The following is a 22437-nucleotide window of genomic DNA, read 5'->3' on the forward strand; positions in this document are numbered from 1 at the left end:
ATATATTGCAAACATGTATGAAAAAATAATTGCAGTAGAAAAAAAGATTTTAAATGTACACTATTATAGCTTTTTAAAGTTTGGGCTTATGGTTTAATTTCTTAAGGAACTCTTAGTGAGGAAGTTCTTTTATAAAAACATATCAACTTATAGTATTAGAGAATTTCCTGGGGCATTAAGAGGTTAAATCATCTGCCCAGTATCACAAAAATTAATGTGTCAGAGTCAAGAGTTAAATTCAGGTCTTTGTGACTTCATAGGCCAAATTTCTTCTTTCTATAATAATATCAAGGATTAAGGTTAATTATTAACTAAAATTAATTAGTAGGTTGAATTGGAAGCTCCAGAATACAATAGCCAGACTTTGGCTATATAAGAATGCGTTGTAAACTGGATGTTCATATTCCTAGACTTTTTTTTGACATTTTTAGTATCATTTTCATTCATCCTATCTCAATAGACATCCTTCTATAAAGTGGCAGGTACTAAGTAGGGCTAGAGGGGAATCTTCCTGAATTGTATAAAGTGTTTGTTATCCAAACTCATTTTATATTCTTTTTTTAATTAAAAAAGCTGTAGACTGAAAATCATGATATAATCTTGGGCATGTCATATAATGAATCTCCAATGAGTACTAGATATGCATGACTTGAATAAATTACTGAACCTCAGTTTACTATCTCACAGAATTATGAGGAAAATGCTTTTCACATTTTAAAGCATTTTAAAGTAAAATTTAAAAGTAATGACCATAGAACTCTGGGTGCTATAGTTGTGTGTGTGTGTATGTGTATAATTTTTACTATGTCTCACTACAAGATAAATGAAAATAAATTAAGTTTTGGGAAATCACTGTCACATAAGATAGATTCAAAATATTTATAGAAGAGATTTCTAAAATTCTAGCTCTGACTCTTACAATTCAATTCACTAGCCTTATAAACCCTTTTGGGTTTCTAAGTGACTAGAGCAAGAATTCTCTTTCACATAAAGATTATTAACAAGCACCTGTTAAATTGACCACATCTATCCTTTCTTAAAAAATAACTTTGAATATGTGTCCTCATACACTGAGCATTCTTTTCTTGTAATAGATGATACTTGAGAATTTCAATATTTGGGGAAAAGAATTAGACAGTAGTCATTGCTTTAAAATAAAGAGTTTTGGAGGATTTCAATGACAATCTCATAAAGTAGCCACCTCTCCCCTCTCCCCACAAACACACACACAAATATACTTCTTTAGGTTTAAATTGGTACTGCTTTAAAAGATTATAGATACAATATTAATGGTTAAACTATTTTAACAATGGTGACATACTTTGCTAGTGAATAGTGTTGTACTTGTAAGAACTATATCTTTATACTCAATAACAACTGTAAGAGATTATTCTTCTTTTCTTGCCTTTTTATCATCTTGTATTCACTGAATTAGAATAATTCATTATGGGCGGTATTTCTACTTAAGTCCTGTTTCTTCCTCTAATCCTCATCATCCTTATTTGTCCCAAGGATGCCCTCTGGGGTTTTATGGAAAAGATTGTGCATTAATATGCCAGTGTCAAAACGGAGCTGATTGTGACCATATTTCAGGACAATGCACTTGCCGCACTGGATTCATGGGGAAACACTGTGAACAGAGTGAGTATAAAAATATTTTACACCACTAAATTATAATTTGAATGAAACTTATTTTAACTACCTGCTTGCACTTGAGAGACTTAAAGGCAGAGATCTTTTTTTTTTTTTTTTTGGAAGGTAATCGAAAGGTCAAAAATTATCATGATCACTCCATAATTCTGTGGCTGGAGGAAATAATAAACAAAACTGAATTCAGATTTTTTCATTCTATTCTTGAAGCTTTCTTGTCTAAAATGATTGAGATACTACTCTATTTTAAATCTTTTCCCAGTGTACTTTTTTGTAAACAGGCGCCTGAAACTTTGACTGAAAATCTTGACAACAATAGTACATTGCCCCCTGCTGCTCAGTTATAAAAAATTTCTGGATTTTTAGCATGAATTTTTAGATCTTCCAGTGTGGGGTTAGAACTACTGTCCCAAGCAAGATCACAATGAAAAAAAATTCCACATTCAAACAAATTCTTAAAAATCTAGTTTTTTGATTTCAGATTTCTAATTCAAAAGTAAACTTCAAATACAGATCATTCTTTGTGAAATTAAGACCACTTAGGAAATAGTTGTTCTTCATTCTTTTTAGAGTTTATAACCATTACTTTAGAATTTACAAGTAAAACAAAATTCCCCTTTTGTAAAACTCATAAAATAAATTTTGGATTTTTTTTCCTAAGCAAAATCAGTTCTTTACTTATCAGATCTATTCAAGCTCCCACTAATTTGTTCAACTTCACATTTGATTCCTTTTCTTCTTCAGAGTGTCCCTCAGGAACATATGGCTATGGCTGTCGACAAATATGTGACTGTCTAAACAATTCTACTTGTGACCACATCACAGGAACTTGTTACTGCAGTCCAGGCTGGAAGGGTACAAGATGCGATCAAGGTAAATGGTCAATAAAAGGATTTAGAAAATTTCTGTGATATTGTACAGTATTTTCTTATTATATGTTGTATTTTGTTAATATAATAATACAATTTATATATTATATATTATACAATATATAACACAAATTCTTAGTATAATTTCCTTAATACAATTATGCATTGTATTTTCTTAATGAATGTGGGTTTATATTCTTCTTTTGCTTTTAATTTACTGTAATCACATTTAACTTAAGATGTTCCTTGATTGTAATATGATTATTTACTATAACATTTTTGGGTATGTGTGAAAAAGGGATAGGGGACCTTGTCTATGATGAGTATAAAAAGTTCATTTTTATACTACAGTAAATTCATGAAAATAAAACAGATTAATGCTTTAAGGAACCTTACATAAAATCTAATCTAACCACTCATTTTGCAAATGAGGAAACTTAGGCCCAAAGAATGTCTTACTTGAGTTCATATGGTTATTCAATGTCAGAGAAGGATTAAAACTTTGATCTTTGTTCTGTATTTTAAGTTCTTTCCACTGCTTCCCCTTTGAACAGATGGACATATTTTATTCTGAATTTTGACTCCTAGTAATGAGCATTCTTGTATAATATTATTAGGCTACATCCTTCCAATGAGTTTGGCAATTAATTTGGCAATTAATTATCTACCTATTATGTTGTCTTGCTATAACAAATTATTTTTGCTTCAGCATGGCCCCCTTATTGAGTAGCAATCTGACATGGAAAATAACATGGACAGGAACATTATCTTTCAAAAGATAATACTATATAGCCAATGAGGCAACTAGGTAATCTGGTGTACAGTATGCATTACTGGGCCTAGAATCAGGAATACCTGAGTTCCACTCCAACCTCACACTTAATAGCTATGTGACCATGGGTATGTCACTTAACTTTTTAAAAATTCTTTCCCCTTCCTTTTTCCCTTCATGTGGGCATGGAATAAGGTATCTCTTTTTTTTTTTTCTATCAGATTATAAATGACATTATTCTGTGTTTCCAGAAATGTTTTAAATAGACAAATTCAATTTCAGTAATTCTAGGAATTGAGTCACTTAGGAATTTTGCAATCTGTTATACCATCACAAAAATATAAAAATAGAGTAACCTCTCAATCAAATTAAAGTTTTCTGGGCTTTAATCTTAGAGGAATTCTAAGATTTTGATGCGGAGGAGAGAGTAAGGCCTTTTTGCTCTGGACACAGATGTATTCCTGAGGAAAAATGATATATATATATTTTTTTCCTTTTTGCCCTTCCAAGTGAATATTTTATAAATTGAAGTCATCCAAGTATCTCTCATGTATTCTGCACAAAATAATCACTCATGTCTTTTCTTCTTTTTCTAGCTGGCATTTTAATAGTTGGAAACTTGAACAGTTTAAGCCGAACAAGTACTGCTAACCCTGCTCATTCTTATCAGATCGCGGCTATTGCAGGCATCATTATTCTTATCCTGGTTGTACTCTTCCTGCTGGCACTGTTCATTATTTATAGACACAAACAGAAGGAGAAAGAATCAAATATGCCAACAGTTACCTACACTCCTGCTATGAGGGTCATCACTGCAGATTATACTATTTCAGGTAAGACTAATAGTAGAGAAACTAATAGAATTTTTAACTGAAATTGAAATTTTTTTTAAAGATTTAGGAAGTTTTTCCTTTCAAATAAGCCTTTTATAAATTTCTCTCAGGTCTGCTTTTCATGGACAAATTAAGGTATATCTGATTCCTCTTCTAAGTAATTGCCTTTTTCTTTTTAAAAATAACAATAGCATTTTATTTTTCAAAATACAAAGAGAATTTTCAACATTTACCACTGCAAAATCTTGTGTTCAATTTTTTCTCCCTCCTTCCCTATCTTTCCCCTCCCTTCTACAGCAAGCAATCCATTATAGATTAAACATGTTCAATTCTTCGATACATATTTTCACATTTATCATGCTGCACAAGAAAAATCAGACCAAAAAGAGGGAAAATGAGAAAGAAAAAAATAAACAAGCAAATAACAACAAAAAGGTGAAAATAGTATGCTGAATAGCACATTCACTCCCCATGGTTTTCTCTCTGGATACAGGTGGTTCTCTCCATCACAAGTCTATTGAAATTGGGCTGAATCTCTTCATTGTTGAAAGAGCCAGATCCATTACAGTTGATCATCATATAGTCTTGTTATTGCTGTGTACAGTATTCTGTTGGTTCTACTCATTTCACTTAGCAAAAGTCCATATAAGTCTTTCCAGGCCTTTCTGAAATCATTCTGCCAATCATTTCTTGTAGAACAAAAATATTCCACAATGTTAATATACTATAACTTAGTCAGCCATTCCCCAACTGATGGGCATCCATTCAGTTTCCAGTTTCTTGACATTACAAAAAGGAATACTACAAACATTTTTGCACAGGTAAGTCTTTTTCTTTTTTATGATCTCTTTGGGATACAGACCCTGTAGAGACACTGCTAGAACAAAGGGTATGCACAGTTTGATATTCCTTTGGACAAATTGCTCTCCAGAATTGTAAAATTAGTTCACAACTCTACCAACAATGTGTTAGTGTCCCAGTTTTCCCACATTTCCTCTAACATTATATCATTATATTTTCCTACCATCTTAGTCAATTTGAGAAGTAAAATGGCACCTCAGAGTTGTCTTACTTTGTATTTCTTTAATCAATAGTGATGTAGAGTATTTTTCATTACCACTAAAAATGGCTTTAATTTCGTCCTCTGAAAATTGTCTGTTCATATCCTTTGACAATTTATCAGTTGGAGAATGGCTTGTACTCTTATAAATTTGAGTCAATTCTCTATATATTTTAGAAATGAGACTTTTAACAAAACCCTTAGATGTGAAAATTTCCCAGTTTTCAGCTTTCCTTCTAATCTTGGCTGCATTGATTTTATTTAAAGTAACTGTCTTTCAAAAATCATCTTTTTGGGGGCAGGCAGTGGACAGAGCACTGCCCCTGAAGTCAAGAGGTCCTGAGTTCATATGTGGCCTCAGACACTCAGACACCTAGCTGTGTGATCCTGGGCAAGTCACTTAACCCCAATTGCCTCAGCAAAAAAAGAAAAAAAAATCATCTTTTTTTTTTCCTGCTGCATCTTTTTTTTTTTCCTCTAAACTAAATATACCTGGTTCTTTTCATTGATCCTTATTATTTCCAGGCCCTTCATCATCCTGTTTATGCTTCCCTATCTTCCTTCAATTTCTCACTGTTTCTTCTAAAATGTGGCACCCTAAACTGAACACTATTCCAGATGAAGTGTGGATGAATACATATAGTGAGGTTGCCTAGTCTTGGACACTATGCCTCTCTTAATGCAACCTTGCATTAGTTTTTTTTTTTTTTAATTGCCATATCCCATTGAATATATACCTGTTCCTTCTTGTACTTCTGGAGCTATTTTTAGAAACCAAACATCTATCCTTTATAAAATTTCATTGTATTAGACTTAACCATTATGATTCTATCATGCTATTTATTAACAATTCCTTTTAGCATTATGTCATCTGTAAGGGCAGCTAGGTGGCACAGTAGATGGAATACCAGCACTCGAGTCTGGAGGACCTGAGTTCAAATTTGATAACTTACTAGCTATGTGACTTGGGCATTTCACTTAATCTCAATTGCCTTGTAAAAAAAAATTAAAAACCTGTATATTACTTGTAAATGTATAAGTGTCTTTATCCAAGGATTCCTGGAAAATTATAATATAGAATTTTTTCTAACCTGAAATCTAACCATTATAGACTATTCTATATAAAGTCATCCACACAGTCCTGAATCAATCTTAATGTATTCCACTCACTACTCATTAAGAAGGCAAGCAATTTGATAAAGATTATACATGTGCAGTTATACAAAACATATTTCCATATTTGTCAAGTTGTGAAAGAAAACACAAGCCAAAAAAAATTAAACTGAAAAAAAGAAGCCCAGTATATTTTGATCTGCAGTGAGGTTCCATAAGTTCTTTCTTTGGATGTGTAAAGAATTTTTCATAATAGGACCTTCAAAACTATCTTGGATGTTTGTATTCCATTCATAGTTGATCACTGTACAGTACTGAAGTTCTTATGTACATTGTTCTGATTCTGCTCACTTCATTTTACATAAATTCATTTAAGTCTTTCTAGGGTTTTTCAAAGGCATCTTAATTATAATTCCTTATAGCACAATAATATTCTATCACAATCATATGCCAATCCTTGTTCAGCCATTCACTAATTAATGAGCATCCCCTCAATTTCCAATTTTTTGCCACCACTAAAATAGCTGCAATAAATATTTTGCAACATGTCACTTTTCCTTTTATAAAGTCTCTTTGGGATATAGCCCTAATAATAATATTGTCTAATCAAAGGATATACATAGTTTTGTATTTTATTTGGCATAGTTTTAAATTGTTCTTCAGAATAATTGGATCAGTTCACAGCTATTTCAAGAATGCATTAGTGTCCCAATTTTGCCATATCCCATTGAATATTTGTCATTTTCTATTTCTGTCATATTAGTCAATCTGATAAGTGTGAGGTGGTACCTCAGAAATATTTTAATTTGCATCTCTTATCAATAGTTATTTAGAGTATTTTTCATATGATTAGAGATAGCTTTGATTTTTTTATTTGAAAAATGCCTGTTCATGGGGACAGCTAGGTGGCACAGTGGATAGAGCACCAGCCTTGAATTCAGGAGGACCAGAGTTCAAATCTGGTCTCAGACACTTAATACTTCCTAGCTGTGTGACCCCCCCAAAAAAAAGTATTTGAAGAAAAATGCCTTTTCATATTCTATGATCATTAATCAATTGAGGAATGAGTCATATTATTATAAATTTGACTTGGTTCTCTCTATTTTTAAGAAATGAAGCCTTTATCAGAGAAGTTTGCTATAATTTTAACCTAGTTTTTTCTTTTATTCTAATCTTGGCTGAATTGGGTTTATTTATACAAAATCTGTTTACTTGTATGCAATAAAAATTATTCATTATATCCTATAATGCTCTTTATCTCATATGGTCCTAAATTCTTCCCTTATTCATAGATGTGACAGGTTAACTATTCCATGTTCACCTAAGTTACTTGTAGTGTCATTCTTTATGTCTAAATCACATATCCATTTTGACCGTATCTTGGTATATGGTGTGCAGTATTGGTCTATATGCACTTTCTCTGAAACTGCTATCCAGTTTTCCCAGCAGGTTTTGTCAAATAATATCTTGTCCCAAAAGTTTGGATCTTTGAGTTTATCAAACACAAGATTGTTATAATGATTTAATAATGTATATTGTGTACATACTCTATTCCATTGATCCACCCCTATGTTTCTTAGCCAATACCAGATTGTTTTGATAATTACTACTTTATAATAAAGCTTGAAATTTGATACAACTGGGTACAACATTTTTTTCATTAATTCCCTTGTTGTCCTTGACCTTTTGTTCTTCCACATGAATTTTATGATTATTTTTAGCTTTATAAAGTAATATTTTGGTATTTTTATTGGCAAGGCATTGAATAAGTATATTAATTTAGGTAAAATTATTCTTTTCATTGTATTAGCTCAGCCTAGCCATGACCCTTTCATGACCCATTCTTCTGTAGAATAAGATAGATTTCTGTACCCAATTAAGTGTGTATGTTATTCCCTTTTTTAGCCAATTCCTATGAGTATAAGATTCAAGCATTACCCATCATCCCTCTCCATCATCCCCTATGTTCTAAAAGCTTTTAAGTATTTCTTTTATTTGAGATAATTTACCCCATTCTACCTCTCTCTTCTCCCTTCTTTCAGTGCATTCCTCTTTTTCACTCCTTAATTTTGTTTTGTTTTTTTTTTTTATTGGAGGTTTTATTTTATATCATCCATCATAGTCAACTTGCATCCATGCTTTCTTTATATATATATATATATATATATATATATATATGTATATATATACCTCCTTTAAGTACCCTAATAATGATAAGGTTCTTAGGAGTTACAAGTATCATTATCCTATGTAGGAATGTAAATATTTTAACCATATTGAATCCCTTATATTTATCTTTTCTGTTTATCTTTTCATGCTTTTCTTAAGTCTTGTATTTGAAGATCAATGTTTTTATTTAGTTCTGGTCTTTTCAATTAAGAATACTTAAAAATACTCTACTTCAATAAAATCCATTTTTTTCCTCAGAAGAATTATACTTTGTTTTGCTGAGCAAAATGTGAATATAATATTATCTCCTTTACCCTCTGGAATATGATATTCAAGTTCTTAGATCCTTAATATAGAAGCTACTAAATCATATGTTATCTTGACTGTGGTTCCACAGTATCTAATTTGTTCCTTTTTGGTTGCTTGAAGTATTTTCTCCTTGACCTGGGAACTCTGAAATTTGACTATGATACTCCTAGGAATTTTTCATTTGGGGATCTCTTTCAGTTAGTGATAAGTAGTTTCTTTTGATTTTTATTGGTTCTAAGATATCAAAGCAGTTTTCCTTAATCATTTCTTGAAAAGTGATGTCTGAGTGGCTCTGCTTTTGATTATGGATTTCAGATAATATAATTCTTAAATTATCTGTCTTCAATCTATTTTTCAGGTCAATTGTTCTTCCAGTGAAATAGTTCATAAGTTTTTTCCATTCTTTTCATTTTGTTTTATTGTTTCTTGATCTCTCATGAGGCTATTATCTTCCCCAATTTAATTTTTAAGGATATATTCTTCAACAAACTTTTATGTCTCCTTTTCAATTTGACCTATATTTCTTTTAAAGAGTTTTTTTTCAGTGAATTTTTGCATTTCTTTGACCATTTGGCGTATTGTGATTTTAAGATTTTTTTTTCAGTGAATGTATTTGTGTATGTGTTTCCTTTACCAAGCTGTTGGTTCTTTTTTCATTGTTTTCTTGCATCACTCTCATCATACTTATTTTGTATCCTCTCACCATACTAGATAACAATCAGTTTTAATTATTTACTTTTTTCTTTTTTCCAGATACACTTCCTCAGAGTAATGCTGGAAACATTAATAATCATTATTTTACAAACCCCAGTTACCATACACTCACTCAGTGTTCTACATCACCTCACGTCAACAACCAAAACAGGATGACAATTGGAAAGGTAAAATAATAGGTGCAAATCAGATAGATTGCATAGACATAAAAGCAAGAGATGTGATTCCTAGCATCTTACAGATTTTTTTAATCCCTTTCTATAGTACTATTAGTGAGAATGTGAAATCCTTTAGCATGACCAGTATAACTGCAAAACAAGTAATTTGTCTTTGACACTCTCTTTTTATTTATTTTTATTTATATAAGTGTCTTTGACACTTTCTTTTTATTCCCAGTTCCCATCTTCTTCCCTATTTCCAGGTACCTGATATCTTTGTATTTATGATGTAATTGCCAAAGTTTTACACTTCAGTGCAAAACTAGGTCTACTTTTTCTCACCATGTACATTACTCTAGAATTAAAGTAAAAATAGAGTAGTTCATTACAAGATCATGGATGGGATCACCCAGTTTAAAATAAAATGTGCAAATCACTTTGCAAGGCATTGATGATCAAAAGATAAAAAATTAAATGATCCTTTCCTTCACGGAGATTATATACTATTGATCAAATTAACTTAAATAGCCCTTGAATTTTCCAAAATGTTTTTATTTTATTATAATAATGATAATGATAGTAGTCATCCTTTACATTTCTATAACATTTTACAGTTTACAAGGTTCTTCTTATATAAATTATCTCAAGTAGACCTATCAGAGTTCTATGAAATTCTCTCATTTCATAGAAGACGAGAATGCAGCTGACTCAGAAAAGCTTTATGACTTATTCAGGGTCCCACAGACAGAGCCAGAGCTAGACTTTGATTTTCCAATTTAATCCAGATTTCTTTTCACCATAAATCAGAATGGCCCAAATGAATTAATCCAATGTCAAGCACTGTGGCACAGTGAATTTCAGATATTATAGGGATGAGAGTTTGAGGTAGGACCATCCACAATATAACTAAATGCTTGCCTTCTGTAAGGCTCTGTATTTTTGCATAATTCACAGAATCATTGAATCTTAGAGCTGGAAGGACTAAATAACTAAAGACAATCTTGTCCAACTTATTACCTATTAAATTATTTCTTCAATATTAGAGGAAAAATATTCTTCTAATTTCTGTTCAAACACCTCCCTTAGATTGTAATACCAGACTAAGTTGTGCTTTTTTACTCAAAATTATTTTCATTTTTAATAGTCAAAAAACAACCAGATATTTATGAACATAAAAAATGTGGAGCCTGGAAAGCGAGGGCCTGTTGTGGACTACACAGGGACACTCCCAGTAGACTGGAAACATGGAGGGTTCCACAATGAGCTTGGTGAGTCAAATTGACTGTACTTAGCAGTCCTTTCATCATGTAAAGCAACCATAGAAAAACATATTAGGGAAGGAAACTAGTATTTATTAAAATTGTGATGTGTACCAGGCACTGTTCTAGGTACTTAACAAATATTATCTCATTTGATCTTCCTAACCAACCTGAAAGGTAGGTATTATTATAATTCCCATTTTACAGTTGAGGAAACTGAGAGAGAGGTGAAGTTACTTTTGCATGATAACACAGCTAGGAAGTGTCTGAGACTGTTAATTCAAGTCTACCTGACTCAAGTCTACAAGACTACCTAGGACTCTAACTACTGTGCTTCATAGCTTCCTCTGAAATGTAAATGAGTAGGAATTGATACCAAAAGGAATACCAATCATCTGGCTAAAAAACAAACAAAACTATTCTGATGTTTTGGATTTATCTATGGAAAAATATTTATTTCAGCTTTCCTGGAAAATTATTGTTGAATTTAATTTATTCCTATTCTTAGCAACTAAATATCCTATTTTTTTATTTACGCTTCCATTTTAATGTATTCTAACAAGCTTATAGTGAAATAGTCCAGAATGCTTAGTTGATTGCAGGAAAGAAAAAGGTATTTCAATATCTCTGTAAATTTTTATTTTTTAATATAGTGTAGTACCACTCCTGAGGGGTTTTTCAGTTCTCAATTGTACTGGCAGACTCCCAGAGAATGGCTATTTCTCCCCTCAAGATTCTAGGTGTAACCCTAAGGTGCTAGTACCCTCACTCAGAAGTGCCTATAGTTAGCCAGACAGACAATTTTAGTTAGAGATATTTACTAAACAATAATAATATGAACAGATGTCAAAAACATACACATACACACACACACACACATATATATATATATATATATATATATATATATATATATATATATATATATATAAAGTCCAAGAGAAAATGGGTTCAAACTTAAATAGAATGTGTGGCAAAGAAGTAACTTACAGTTCCTGGTTGAATGAAATCCAATTTCTTTCTTTCTAGAATTCTTATGAAATTTCCCTCAGGATTGTGTGAATTCTATGCTGAACCCCTATGTTGAGACTATGTAGAATTCTCAAATTGCACTTCTTTCTGGCTTTTTGTGTTTTTCAACAGGCTGAATGCATTATTTGTTACCAGCCCAGTCAGTTTACCTGATGAAATGATAACGTTTATTCTGAACTCACTTTTCCCACCCCTTCTGCCCTTTTTTTTGCAGGTCCAAGGATTTGGTTTCTTAAAGCATTCCTAAATCATAACTATCAAATCTTCTCATATAAAATCCATAGATCTAGAAAAATGCCAAATTCCTTCAACTCATACTAATACAATTTGCTATCAGATTTCATTGAGTGGTACAAAGCACTTTTCTCCTTCCTATACTGATTAGGTAGCTTGTTGAAACTAGTTTATACCTGTGATTGATTGATTAAAGATATGATGGCATTTTTACATCTATTTTACATGTTTGATTGCTTAATTAATTTTGTAGATCAAAGTGGCTAATCACTTGATAAAGGTATCAGGGTATAGAACATCTTGTTAATTACATTAATTGAGCATAAGAATGTGAAGTTCCCTTCTTTCACTAGTAAAAAATGGTAATTTGGAGAATTAATCCCTAAACAGGGTTGGCTGTAGCTGAACAGTAATTTATGGCCTTGTAGTGGGTAAATAGATCCTTAAATGAAGACAAAGAAACGTATCTAGTCTCTGTTAGCCTAATAGTGTGTCATTCACCTTAGTATGGCCATGACTGGAGAAGCTGGTTTGGTCTCACTTGAGAGTACATGTTCAAGACAAGTGAACCAATTTGTCTGAAGAGAACAGAGAAAATTGCTCAGATTCAGGACTTCCAGTTGTGTTCTGTGTTGTTCAATTGTTCAGTCATGCTTGATTGTTCTTGACCCCATGGTGCATATTGCTCCAGGCCCTTCAGTTCTCCAATACCTCTCTAAAATTGTCTAAGTTCATGTTCATTGTTTCCATGACTCTGTTTACCCATCTCATCCTCTGCTGTCCTTTTCTGTTTTTGCCTTTCAATCTTTGCCAATATCAGGACATTTTTCAGTGAGTCCTATCTTCCCATTATGTGGCCAAAGTATTTAAGCTTCAGCTTCGGATTTTATTCTAGTGAATAGCTTGAATTAATTTCTTTTAAATATTAACTGATTTGATCTCTTCATTGGTCAAAGATTTCTCAGAAGTCTGCTCTAGCACCACAATTTTAAACTCAATTCTGTAGAACTCAATTTTCCATATAGTCCAACTTTCACATCCATATATTGCTATTGGGAAAACTATAGCTTTAGCAATATGGACTTTGTTGGCAAGGTGATTTCTCTGCTTTTTAGTATACTATTCAGATTTGCCAAAGGTTTCCTTCCAAGAAGCAAGCATCTTTTAATTTCATGGCTATATTCATTATCTGTGGTGATCTTTAAACCCAAATATATAAAATCTGACACTATTTCTATTTCTTCTTCCTCTTGTTGACAAGAAGTAGTGGAACCAGTTGCCAAGATCTTAAATTTTTTATGTTAAGCTTTAAGTCAACTTTTACACTCTCCTCTTTCATTTTTATCAAGAGGCTTCTTAATTACTCTTCACTTTCTGCCCTCAGAATGGTATCATCTGAATATTTGAGATTGTTGCTATTTTTCTTGGCAACCTTAATTCTGTTTTTTTTTTTTTTTTAATTTGTCCAGTCTGGTCTTTAGCATGATGTACTTTGCATATAAATTAAATAAATAAGATGACAATAGATAGTTTTGTATATTCTTTTCGAATTTTTTTTTTGGCTGAGATAATTGAGGTTAAGTGACTTGCCCAGGGACACACAGCTAGGCAATGTTTAGCATCTGAGGTCACATTTGAATTCAGGTCCTCCTGACTTCAGGGCTGGTATGCTATCCACTGCACCCAGTCTTTTCTAATCTTAAACAATTAATTGTTCTATGTTCAGTTTTAACTATTATTTGTTGGCCCATATACAGGTTCCTCAGGGCACAAGTAAGATGAGATGGTACTTCCATCTCTTTGAAGACTTTCCATATTTTTTTGGATTCCACACTTTCAAAGGCACTAGTCAAGAAGCAGAAGTAAATGTTTTTATCTGGAACTCACTTGCTTTCACCATAATCTAGTGAATATTAGCCATTTGGTCACTAGTTCCTCTGCCTCTTCAAAAATTAGCCTGCTTTTCTGGTATTTCTTGGTTCACATACTGCTGAAACCTAGCTTGCTAGAATCTTAAACATACTCTTAATGGAATATGAATGGATTTCAATTGTGCAGTAATTTGAACATTTCTTAGCATTGACATTCTTTGTGTTCTGGAGCACAGTTGTAAATTCAGAGGCCTAAAATGGTTCTAAAAACTGATAGATAGATAGATAGATAGATAGATAGATAGATAGATAGATAGATAGATAGATAAAGTGAGTAGGTAAATAGCTTCTAATGGAGTCAGAAGCAGCCATGTGGTATAATAGATGAGAGTTGAACTTCAAGCCAGTGATTCTAAAAGCAAAGGAGGAAAAAAAGCAAGCGATTTTACAGTTTGGAGTTTCAATGCCTTATCTGGTATTTAAGAATGGCCTAACATAAGTATTAACTCTTTTCTCCATGATGAAAAAAGAAGAGATTTGTTTTAATCAAAATCACAAGTAATTTGAGAAAAAAGCAAATTTTTTACTTCAAGATTGTAGTCTGGTAGAATGAAATTGTCTAAGTAAATGAGGAAATTCACTTAAATAGAGCATGAATTTGCAAGTTCTTAAGTAAAATACCAATTTGGAAGTGAGTTGGCAAAAAATGAGGAATTGTAAACCTTTGAAATTTCAGCTCTAATTGGAAGAAAGTGAAGTTTTATAATGAGTCACATAAGAAAATTTTGCTGATTTGAAAAACAGAATCAATTGAATAAATTAAATCAGTCTGAAAATAATTTGGGATTAATTTAGGAGTGGGAAGTTCTAAAATTAAGAAACTAATAATTAAAATAAAAACAAAAGTGAAATACTAAAAGATATGCTTTTAAAGACAAATATAATTTTATATTTTAGAAGGCTTAGTCTGGATTAATCAGAGACAAAGAGAGAGAGGAGAGAGACAGAGTCAGAGGGACAGACAGAGAGAGAAAGAAAGGTAGAGAAAGAGAGATAAAGAGACAGAGACAAAGAGACAGACAGGCAAACAGAGAAGAAGGGGGGGGGGTTAAAAGAGAATCAGAGATAATTTACACTGACATAGTGTAGACCTGAAGTTTAATTAAAAAGCAATGAGAAGTACATAAGGATAATCCTAAAAGTATAAGCATTTTAAATGAATCTAAAATTTTGATGTCCAGGCAACAAGAATATAGAAGTACTGATTTTTTACCTGAATAGGACAATGCAAAGATCTCATTTTTGCCAGCTATCAGAATTTCTAGCATGTACCACAAGAAAAAACCCAAGACTTAATGTAATATAGCTAGCATTGCATGACAAGTTTTAAACCTCACTGAGGAAAAAGGTGAAGGAAAAACTTGTCAGGCCTTTAAACTGTGACTCTACTCGGAAAATATATTTCTTCCTCAGGAAGTTAGAATTAATTTTGAGAATTTCCATGTTTTCCAAACTTGGTCAAAGATTATGGTATTCATATGCATGTGGGAAAAATAACTAGAATGATGTAATCAGCTTTAAAACTGAGCAGTTTGAAAATTTGGATTGTATTGGGTGTGACTGAAGAAAATATTCACATAATAGTGTAGATAAAGTATTTATTATCTATTAATATTGTTTGAATTTAGCTTTATGTGACCGTTGCTTTTTGATCATTTCAGTCATTTCTGACTCCATTACTACATTTGATTTTTCTTGACAAAGATACTGGAGTGGTTTGCCATTTCCTTCTCCAGCTCATTTTACAGATGGCAAGGAAGGCGAAGGGATTAAGTGCCTTGCCCAGGGCTCCATATCTGTTTCTTAAGGCCAGATTTTAATTCATGGAGATGAGTCTTCCTGATTCCAAGTCCAGGATGTGTTTCCTGTGTCACTTAGCTACCCATCACCATGTTGTTATTGCTCAGTCTTTTTTTCCCCCCAGTTATGTCAGATACGTCGTGACACTGGGGCCAAGAAAACCCCAAATGGAATCATGGAGTCAGATATGACTGAATTAAAAGAAAAACAATTTATACGGCTAGAAATTGTCTAACCCAGAAGCTATTGTACAGAGACAAACCCAAGAAAGCCGAATGGCTTCAGGAATGAATGCTTAGATCTCTTGCAAGTCTTAGGTTATGGTTAAGTTTTGAGTTCCCCAAATTTGAATATTTATGCTTTTACTTCTTAATTGTAATTTGAATGTTTATGCTTAACAATATATATCTAAATGGACCTTGTTGGGGGAACTTCCCTCTTTACCAAACTCTTCTGCTGCTGCATGATATTTGATTAGTGTACTGGTACTCTAGGAAGGGAGTCATAATAAATTTCTTTCTAAAACTATTTCAGATTTTAGGATTTGTTAGTCTAGTAACTGCTGTGACATGTCTTTGTAACTATAAGAGCTAAATTGATAATACTCTATGCAGGTTTCTTAATGCAGCTCATAAAGAATGCCAAAAGTGGTAGATGAATGGAGTGTTTTTTCCCATGTAGCTTATTAGAAGATGGACTAATAGTATTTGACTGACAATATGTGTTTGTGTTACGTGTTTTAAGTCCATGGTATTGTTTGATGTTAGTATTATATTTATGAGTTTCTTGCATTGTGATTTTGGAAAATCATTGTATAGAAGTGCTGTTGATTTATGAGATTATATCTTTGTGTCTTTGGGAAGTTAGCTTCTATTTTGATCTGATTGCTCAGATAACTTTCAGCTGTTACTTTTTGGAGATTTCTCTGAAAGGCAGAGTGCTCTTCTGATTGAAGATTATTATAAGTATTCAAAAGGACATACTCTCATTTGTCAAAATTAACTTAGTATTTTTCTATGAGTTCTATGAGAAACTGCCAAGACCTTCTGAATTTTCTGCCTTGGTACGGTTGCAAAACTTAAGTCTCGAAAAAATAAGCTACAGGAAGGTGCCCAAATGACCTTTCCCTATTCCATGATGTAATACTAAAATATGGGGTTAATATATACCTTAAAAAGGAGAGTGTTAAAATAGATAGATATATAGATATAAATATATACATAAGATATATTAAAGTTTTAGTTTTTAATGGCATATTAAACCTTTCTTTGAAAAAGACAACATGATCAAATTGTTATCCAAATCTTACTCTTTGGGTAAACAATATGCTAAAACATCTCTTGATAATCTCAATTGTATTCGGAACATTAGAACTTTTGCTCTACTGCCAATAAATCAATGAGAAAGACCAAAACAACCAAAATTCATACATTAAAATATTAAGGTTGATACCACTTGGAGCAATCTTAGTACAATAATAAATTCTTTTTTTCACTTTGATTACTCACTTTTCTACCCCAAGTCTTGAAGATTTTATTATAATAGATGAATTACTCTGTAGGTTCTAATGGAACTGAGGCTGAAAAACTCACGATATCCATTAAATTCCTAGTATTGTGTCAGAGTTCTCATTATTTCCCACTGACTCCAAACTGTTAGATTTGTTAGATCAAATTCTAGCATTCATTCTGCATATTCTCACTGTTTCTCTCCCTTTTGAATTACAGGTGCTTTTGGACTTGACAGAGAGTATATGAGGAAATCCTTAAAAGGTAAATTTAAATTAGAAGAAATAATTATTTCATGGGAGTAATGTGGGGATTTTATTAAAGACTGAGGTAACTTGTTGAATAGCCAATGGAAATTTGCTCTAGGCTAACAGTGTAAAATATAAAATCTTAAAATATTAGCAATAGAAAGAATTAATTATCTAGCTACCCCTCTTATTTTACAAATGAGAAAACAAATATACTAAGAGGTTTTTTGAAGAAGGAGTGTGTAAAATACTAAATGAACAGAAGGAATATTGACCAATATAGAAGGAGTGAATTTAAATAAACATGTTATTATTTGGAGGATTGAACATTAGGTAATTGTGTATTATAGTCATTTAGGAAGACCTCAGAAAGTTGGCAGACTAGAATTAGCATCATTAATCACAAATCACAAAAAAAAATATGACATTGATGAGGTTGGGCGCTAAATGATGATGTTGGGGTAGCAATTTCTAGTTCAACATTCAAGGTACAATGTACAAGACACATTTGAAAAATTCACAATGGTGTTCTCTTTGCCAAAAAGTACCTTTATTTATGAGAAGAGGTTATGGATAAATGAAGAAGTAAAAATAGATACCAGGAGTGATTAATATGAAATAGATTCAGGAAAGCATATAATTACCAAGAAAAGGGGTTTTAACAATTAACAAGGGAAAAGACAAGTTCCCTAGTGAAACTCACAATTAATCAGAAGAAAGGGAATACACCATTAGTTAGGAGTATTCCATTAAGAGAAATTTAGCAGATTAATCCTAAAAGGGGTCAATGAAGGAAGGGGATTACACTATCAATTAGCAGGCTAACTCTAAAAGAGATTTAGCACCCTAAAAGAGTTATCTATAAGAAGGAGAAAGATATTCTGAAGCATGTGGGGGGGAGAAGGTGAGAAGAAAGATCCCATGAGGCAGGATGCCATGGCAGGCTGACCCCAAAAGGGATTTAATAAAAATGGCATATGCCATGGACGGATTTATAGGAGAAATTTAACCTTAGAAGTTTGACATCATCACTTGGCATTCTGATTGCATATGGTAAGGTGGGATTCCCAAGACCTCCACAGGAGTGAGTCTGTAAGCTTGAGCTGATCCCCATCAGTGCCCTTCCCTGCTTGACTCAGGGAGTATTATCATCTTACCAATACTTCAGACTTCCTCTGCCAACTCCACCTAGTTATCCAGGACTTCATCAGTGACTTCATCCAGCTAAAGATAATGAAGTATTTATTACTCAGTTTAGTCAGTGACTGAAGGTAGGTAGAGACTACAGCTATAATAATAAATAAGCCCAGTAAGGACCACAGAGACTCTGCATCCTGAGAAAAGCCCAGCAGTTGAGTGATACTAGAGTAGTAGCCAAACACCCTATTTGATCCAGCCTTTTAATATAATCTTTAATTATGAATAGTGGTTAGTGCAGTGAGCCCAGAAAGGATACTACATATAGAAAATAGATTATAAAAATATGTAAGTATACTTTATACATATAAAGGTCTTTATAGTATATGTGTATACATATGTACAGGGTATATATAGTGAATGCAAATTAATTTAGGGAGGTGAAGAAAAAAGCTTTCTTATATAGAGAATTTGTCCGATTTTATATTTCTATATCATTTATAAATAGTTATTTATGAGTTGTTTCCCTCATTATGCTGTGTGCTCACTGAGAGTACTTTTTTGGTATGCCCCAGTACCTGGTATATAGTAAGTGTTTAATAAATGCTTATTAACAGATTGATTGAAAATAGCCTATTAGTCTAATAGTCTAATCGAATCCCTTGTTCCAACTATCCTTCCACTCTCCAAGGCCCCTTCCTACACACCCCCACTCCCATGAAGCAAAGGCTAATAGATTTTAGCTCCACATCCTCCCATACCTTTTAGAATTTTAAGGGAGAAGTGGTCAGAAACAAAATTATTAATACAATCTCTGCCCTAAGGGCAAAGTCAAAGTCTCCCTGGCCTCCTGCAAAGCTCATAACTGTGCATTTAAATTCTAATGGAATGGGGGGGAGGGAGTGGAGGGAGGGAGGGGATAATTTGGAAAAATGAATACAAGAGATAATATTATAAAAAATAAATAAATATTTAAAAAAATAAATTTAAAAAAATTTTTAAAAATTCTAATGGAAGATTGTATTTTTTCATAAAGATAAGAATGAACTTAAGCAAGATGGTAAAAAAATTCAATTCAACAAACACTTATTAAGTAACTATTTTGTGCTAGACCCTAAAAATACAAAGATAAAAATCAAACAATACTTGCCTGTGGGGTAGCTATATTATGATTGGAAGAGAAAGAGGGGAGGCATAGATATTCGTCAGTCACAAATTGATTGTGAATTTATATGTTTTATTTTAAAAGTAGCCTTTAAAGTTCATATAATGAAATTGTGATATAAATTAGCATCAGAAATATAAGGAATTTTCAGTTGTTCAAACTGAGATAGTTCTTCAGTTTTTAAATTCAGCCTTTTCTGTCTCTAGATTCTTTGTTTTAGCTACATTAGCTAAATTCTAGATTCTAGCTACACTTTCTTTGAGATACAGAGAGATAATATGCAATCTTTTACTCATTTGACTCATTGGTCTTCAGACTGAAGTTTGTGGAATAGTTTTTCACTAGGTAACAAAACAATTCATTTCACTTTAAAACTTTCCTATGTGTAGACAGTTCAGTAATCTAATATCAAATATACAGATTTCTGAGGTGTTGCTATTTTTTTCTTCCACAGATTTAGTAAAGAATTCTGAATATAATTCAAGTAGCTGTTCACTAAACAGTTCTGAAAATCCATATGCTACTATTAAAGATCCACCAGTAATCATCCCCCAAAACTCAGAGAGTAGCTACGTGGAAATGAAGTCACCAGTACACAGAGACTCTCCATATGCTGAGATCAGTAGCTCAGCTTCAGCTAATAAGAATGTCTATGAAGTTGGTAAGAGAATTTAGTGAATATTAAATTCTTTCATGTTATTTTGAAAACAAACTAGTTAATGAATAATTGTTAAAATATTATTTAATCATTCTTAATCCATACACAATAGTCAGTCAATTAGTATACAATGCCTTTAAAGAAAAAAATGACATTTTCTTCATTTCCAAACCATTTTTAGTCATCTCATTCTATTCTACTAATAGACGGTTCTTTTTTTAAAAACCAGTACCAATTATTTTAATAATTACTGCTTTGTTGATACAGTTCAAAATCTTTTACTGATGGACTCCCTTTCTTACTTTTTTTTCCACTATTGCCTTAAGACTCCTGATCTTTTATTCCTCTGTATAAACATTATTATTTTTTTCTAGCTACATAAAATATTCTTTGGGGAGTTTGACAGAGGATTGGTAAAGCAAATTAATTTCAGGAGGTACTGTCATTTTTATTATATTGGCTCAAACTATCATAAAAAACCAACATCTCTGGTTTTGATAGGGAGAAAAAGAAAACAACAGAGCTCTGAATACTTGATATAGGAGATGCCTAAAGAGGACAGAAAAATTATATATTCTGCTAACATAGCAGTTTTGTTAGTATATTCAGCTATGCAGAGTACATGCAAATTGTTTTGTGTATATTTATATGATTTGTACATTTGTGTTTGTAGTTTTATATGTGAAGAATTGTATCCATGCAGCTCATTTGGAACACTCTCATTGAGACAACATGATGTTAAAGAGTTTTGTGTTTGTTTGTTTTTTAATCATACTTTGACTTTTTTTTAGGGGGGGGTTATTCCCAGAAGAGTAGTTTCTGGAATATCTATGTAGTAAAAAGATTGGGGGGGGGGAAAGAGGGGAAATATTTAGCCTGATGCAGTATAGAGAAAGCTAGATGCCATGGGTTTAAATTAGTTCTGTCACTTAAGTAAATTTCATCTCTTTCAGCATCTGTTTTCTCCTCTGTTAAGTGGAGGGGATAGATTTAAATGATTTCTAAGCTCTCTACAATCTCTAAATCTATAATCTTGGGAGTCACACAGCAATTTTATTGTGAATTACTTGACATCTCTGATACAGCAATGTCATCATCCTCTTGCACTGCAATGTTAATTATGATAATGAATACTTCACTTCAACAATGGCAAAATAGTTTAATCAAATCAGTTATTTAACATTCAAAGTTATATATCTCTGTGCTTTTATTAAAAAAAACTCCTTTATTTTACATTTGTAAGAAATGTTTTATTCTTTATTATTTGCTTGTCATTTTTTTATAAATGTCTGTTTTTGGTTGTCACAGAACCCACAATGATTATTGTACAAGAAGTATTAAGCAATAATGGACCTCTCAGCCAGGATCCATATGATCTTCCAAAGAACAGCCACATTCCATGTCATTATGATTTACTACCAACTCGAGACACTTCATCATCTCCTAAGAAAGAAGTTACTAGCAACAGCAGCAGTGAATGATAATACTTTATTGGACATAGTAGAACACTTTAAAGAACTCTATTTTAGTTCTCCTCCTTGTACTTTGTCACCTTATTTGGATGCTAATCAATGTGATAGATAAATGTTAAATATTAAGATTCTCAAAATTTTATATTTGCTGAAGGTGCTTAACAGGTGACAAACAGACTGAGGAGATGTTAGTGTTCTCACTCATGACTGTGGATCTTTACAAGAAGCACACTGGCATCCTAACACACAATCTTTATAAAAGCATTCATTTGCAGATGAACTTCATACAGGTGTTGCAGTGAGCACAGAAAACAGTGTCTTCAACTCCCTCTTTCCCATTGTAGAG

The 22437-nt window shown here is 32.3% G+C and overlaps 1 protein-coding gene across 5 annotated transcripts in view; it reads left to right on the forward strand.

The window, feature by feature from the left end:
• Positions 1 to 22223, forward strand: part of MEGF10 (multiple EGF like domains 10) — a 133141-nt gene extending 110918 nt beyond the window's left edge. For 3 of the 5 annotated variants that reach the window (XM_074281978.1, XM_074281979.1, XM_074281977.1), the window contains 8 exons: positions 1513 to 1641; positions 2395 to 2523; positions 3888 to 4124; positions 9529 to 9656; positions 10792 to 10915; positions 17631 to 17675; positions 20416 to 20622; positions 21928 to 22223. In XM_074281978.1, coding sequence (XP_074138079.1) covers positions 1513 to 1641; positions 2395 to 2523; positions 3888 to 4124; positions 9529 to 9656; positions 10792 to 10915; positions 17631 to 17675; positions 20416 to 20622; positions 21928 to 22100 — 1172 coding nt within the window. In that variant the 3' untranslated portion in view covers positions 22101 to 22223. Of the gene's footprint in view, positions 1 to 1512; positions 1642 to 2394; positions 2524 to 3887; positions 4125 to 9528; positions 9657 to 10791; positions 10916 to 17630; positions 17676 to 20415; positions 21367 to 21927 lie in introns of those variants that run through there. The other 2 variants (XM_074281980.1, XM_074281981.1) reach the window with 2 other exon arrangements.
• Positions 22224 to 22437: the final 214 nt, after the last annotated feature.

Source organism: Sminthopsis crassicaudata, chromosome 1 (genome assembly GCF_048593235.1).
Source record: "Sminthopsis crassicaudata isolate SCR6 chromosome 1, ASM4859323v1, whole genome shotgun sequence".
Lineage (NCBI taxonomy): Eukaryota > Metazoa > Chordata > Mammalia > Dasyuromorphia > Dasyuridae > Sminthopsis > Sminthopsis crassicaudata.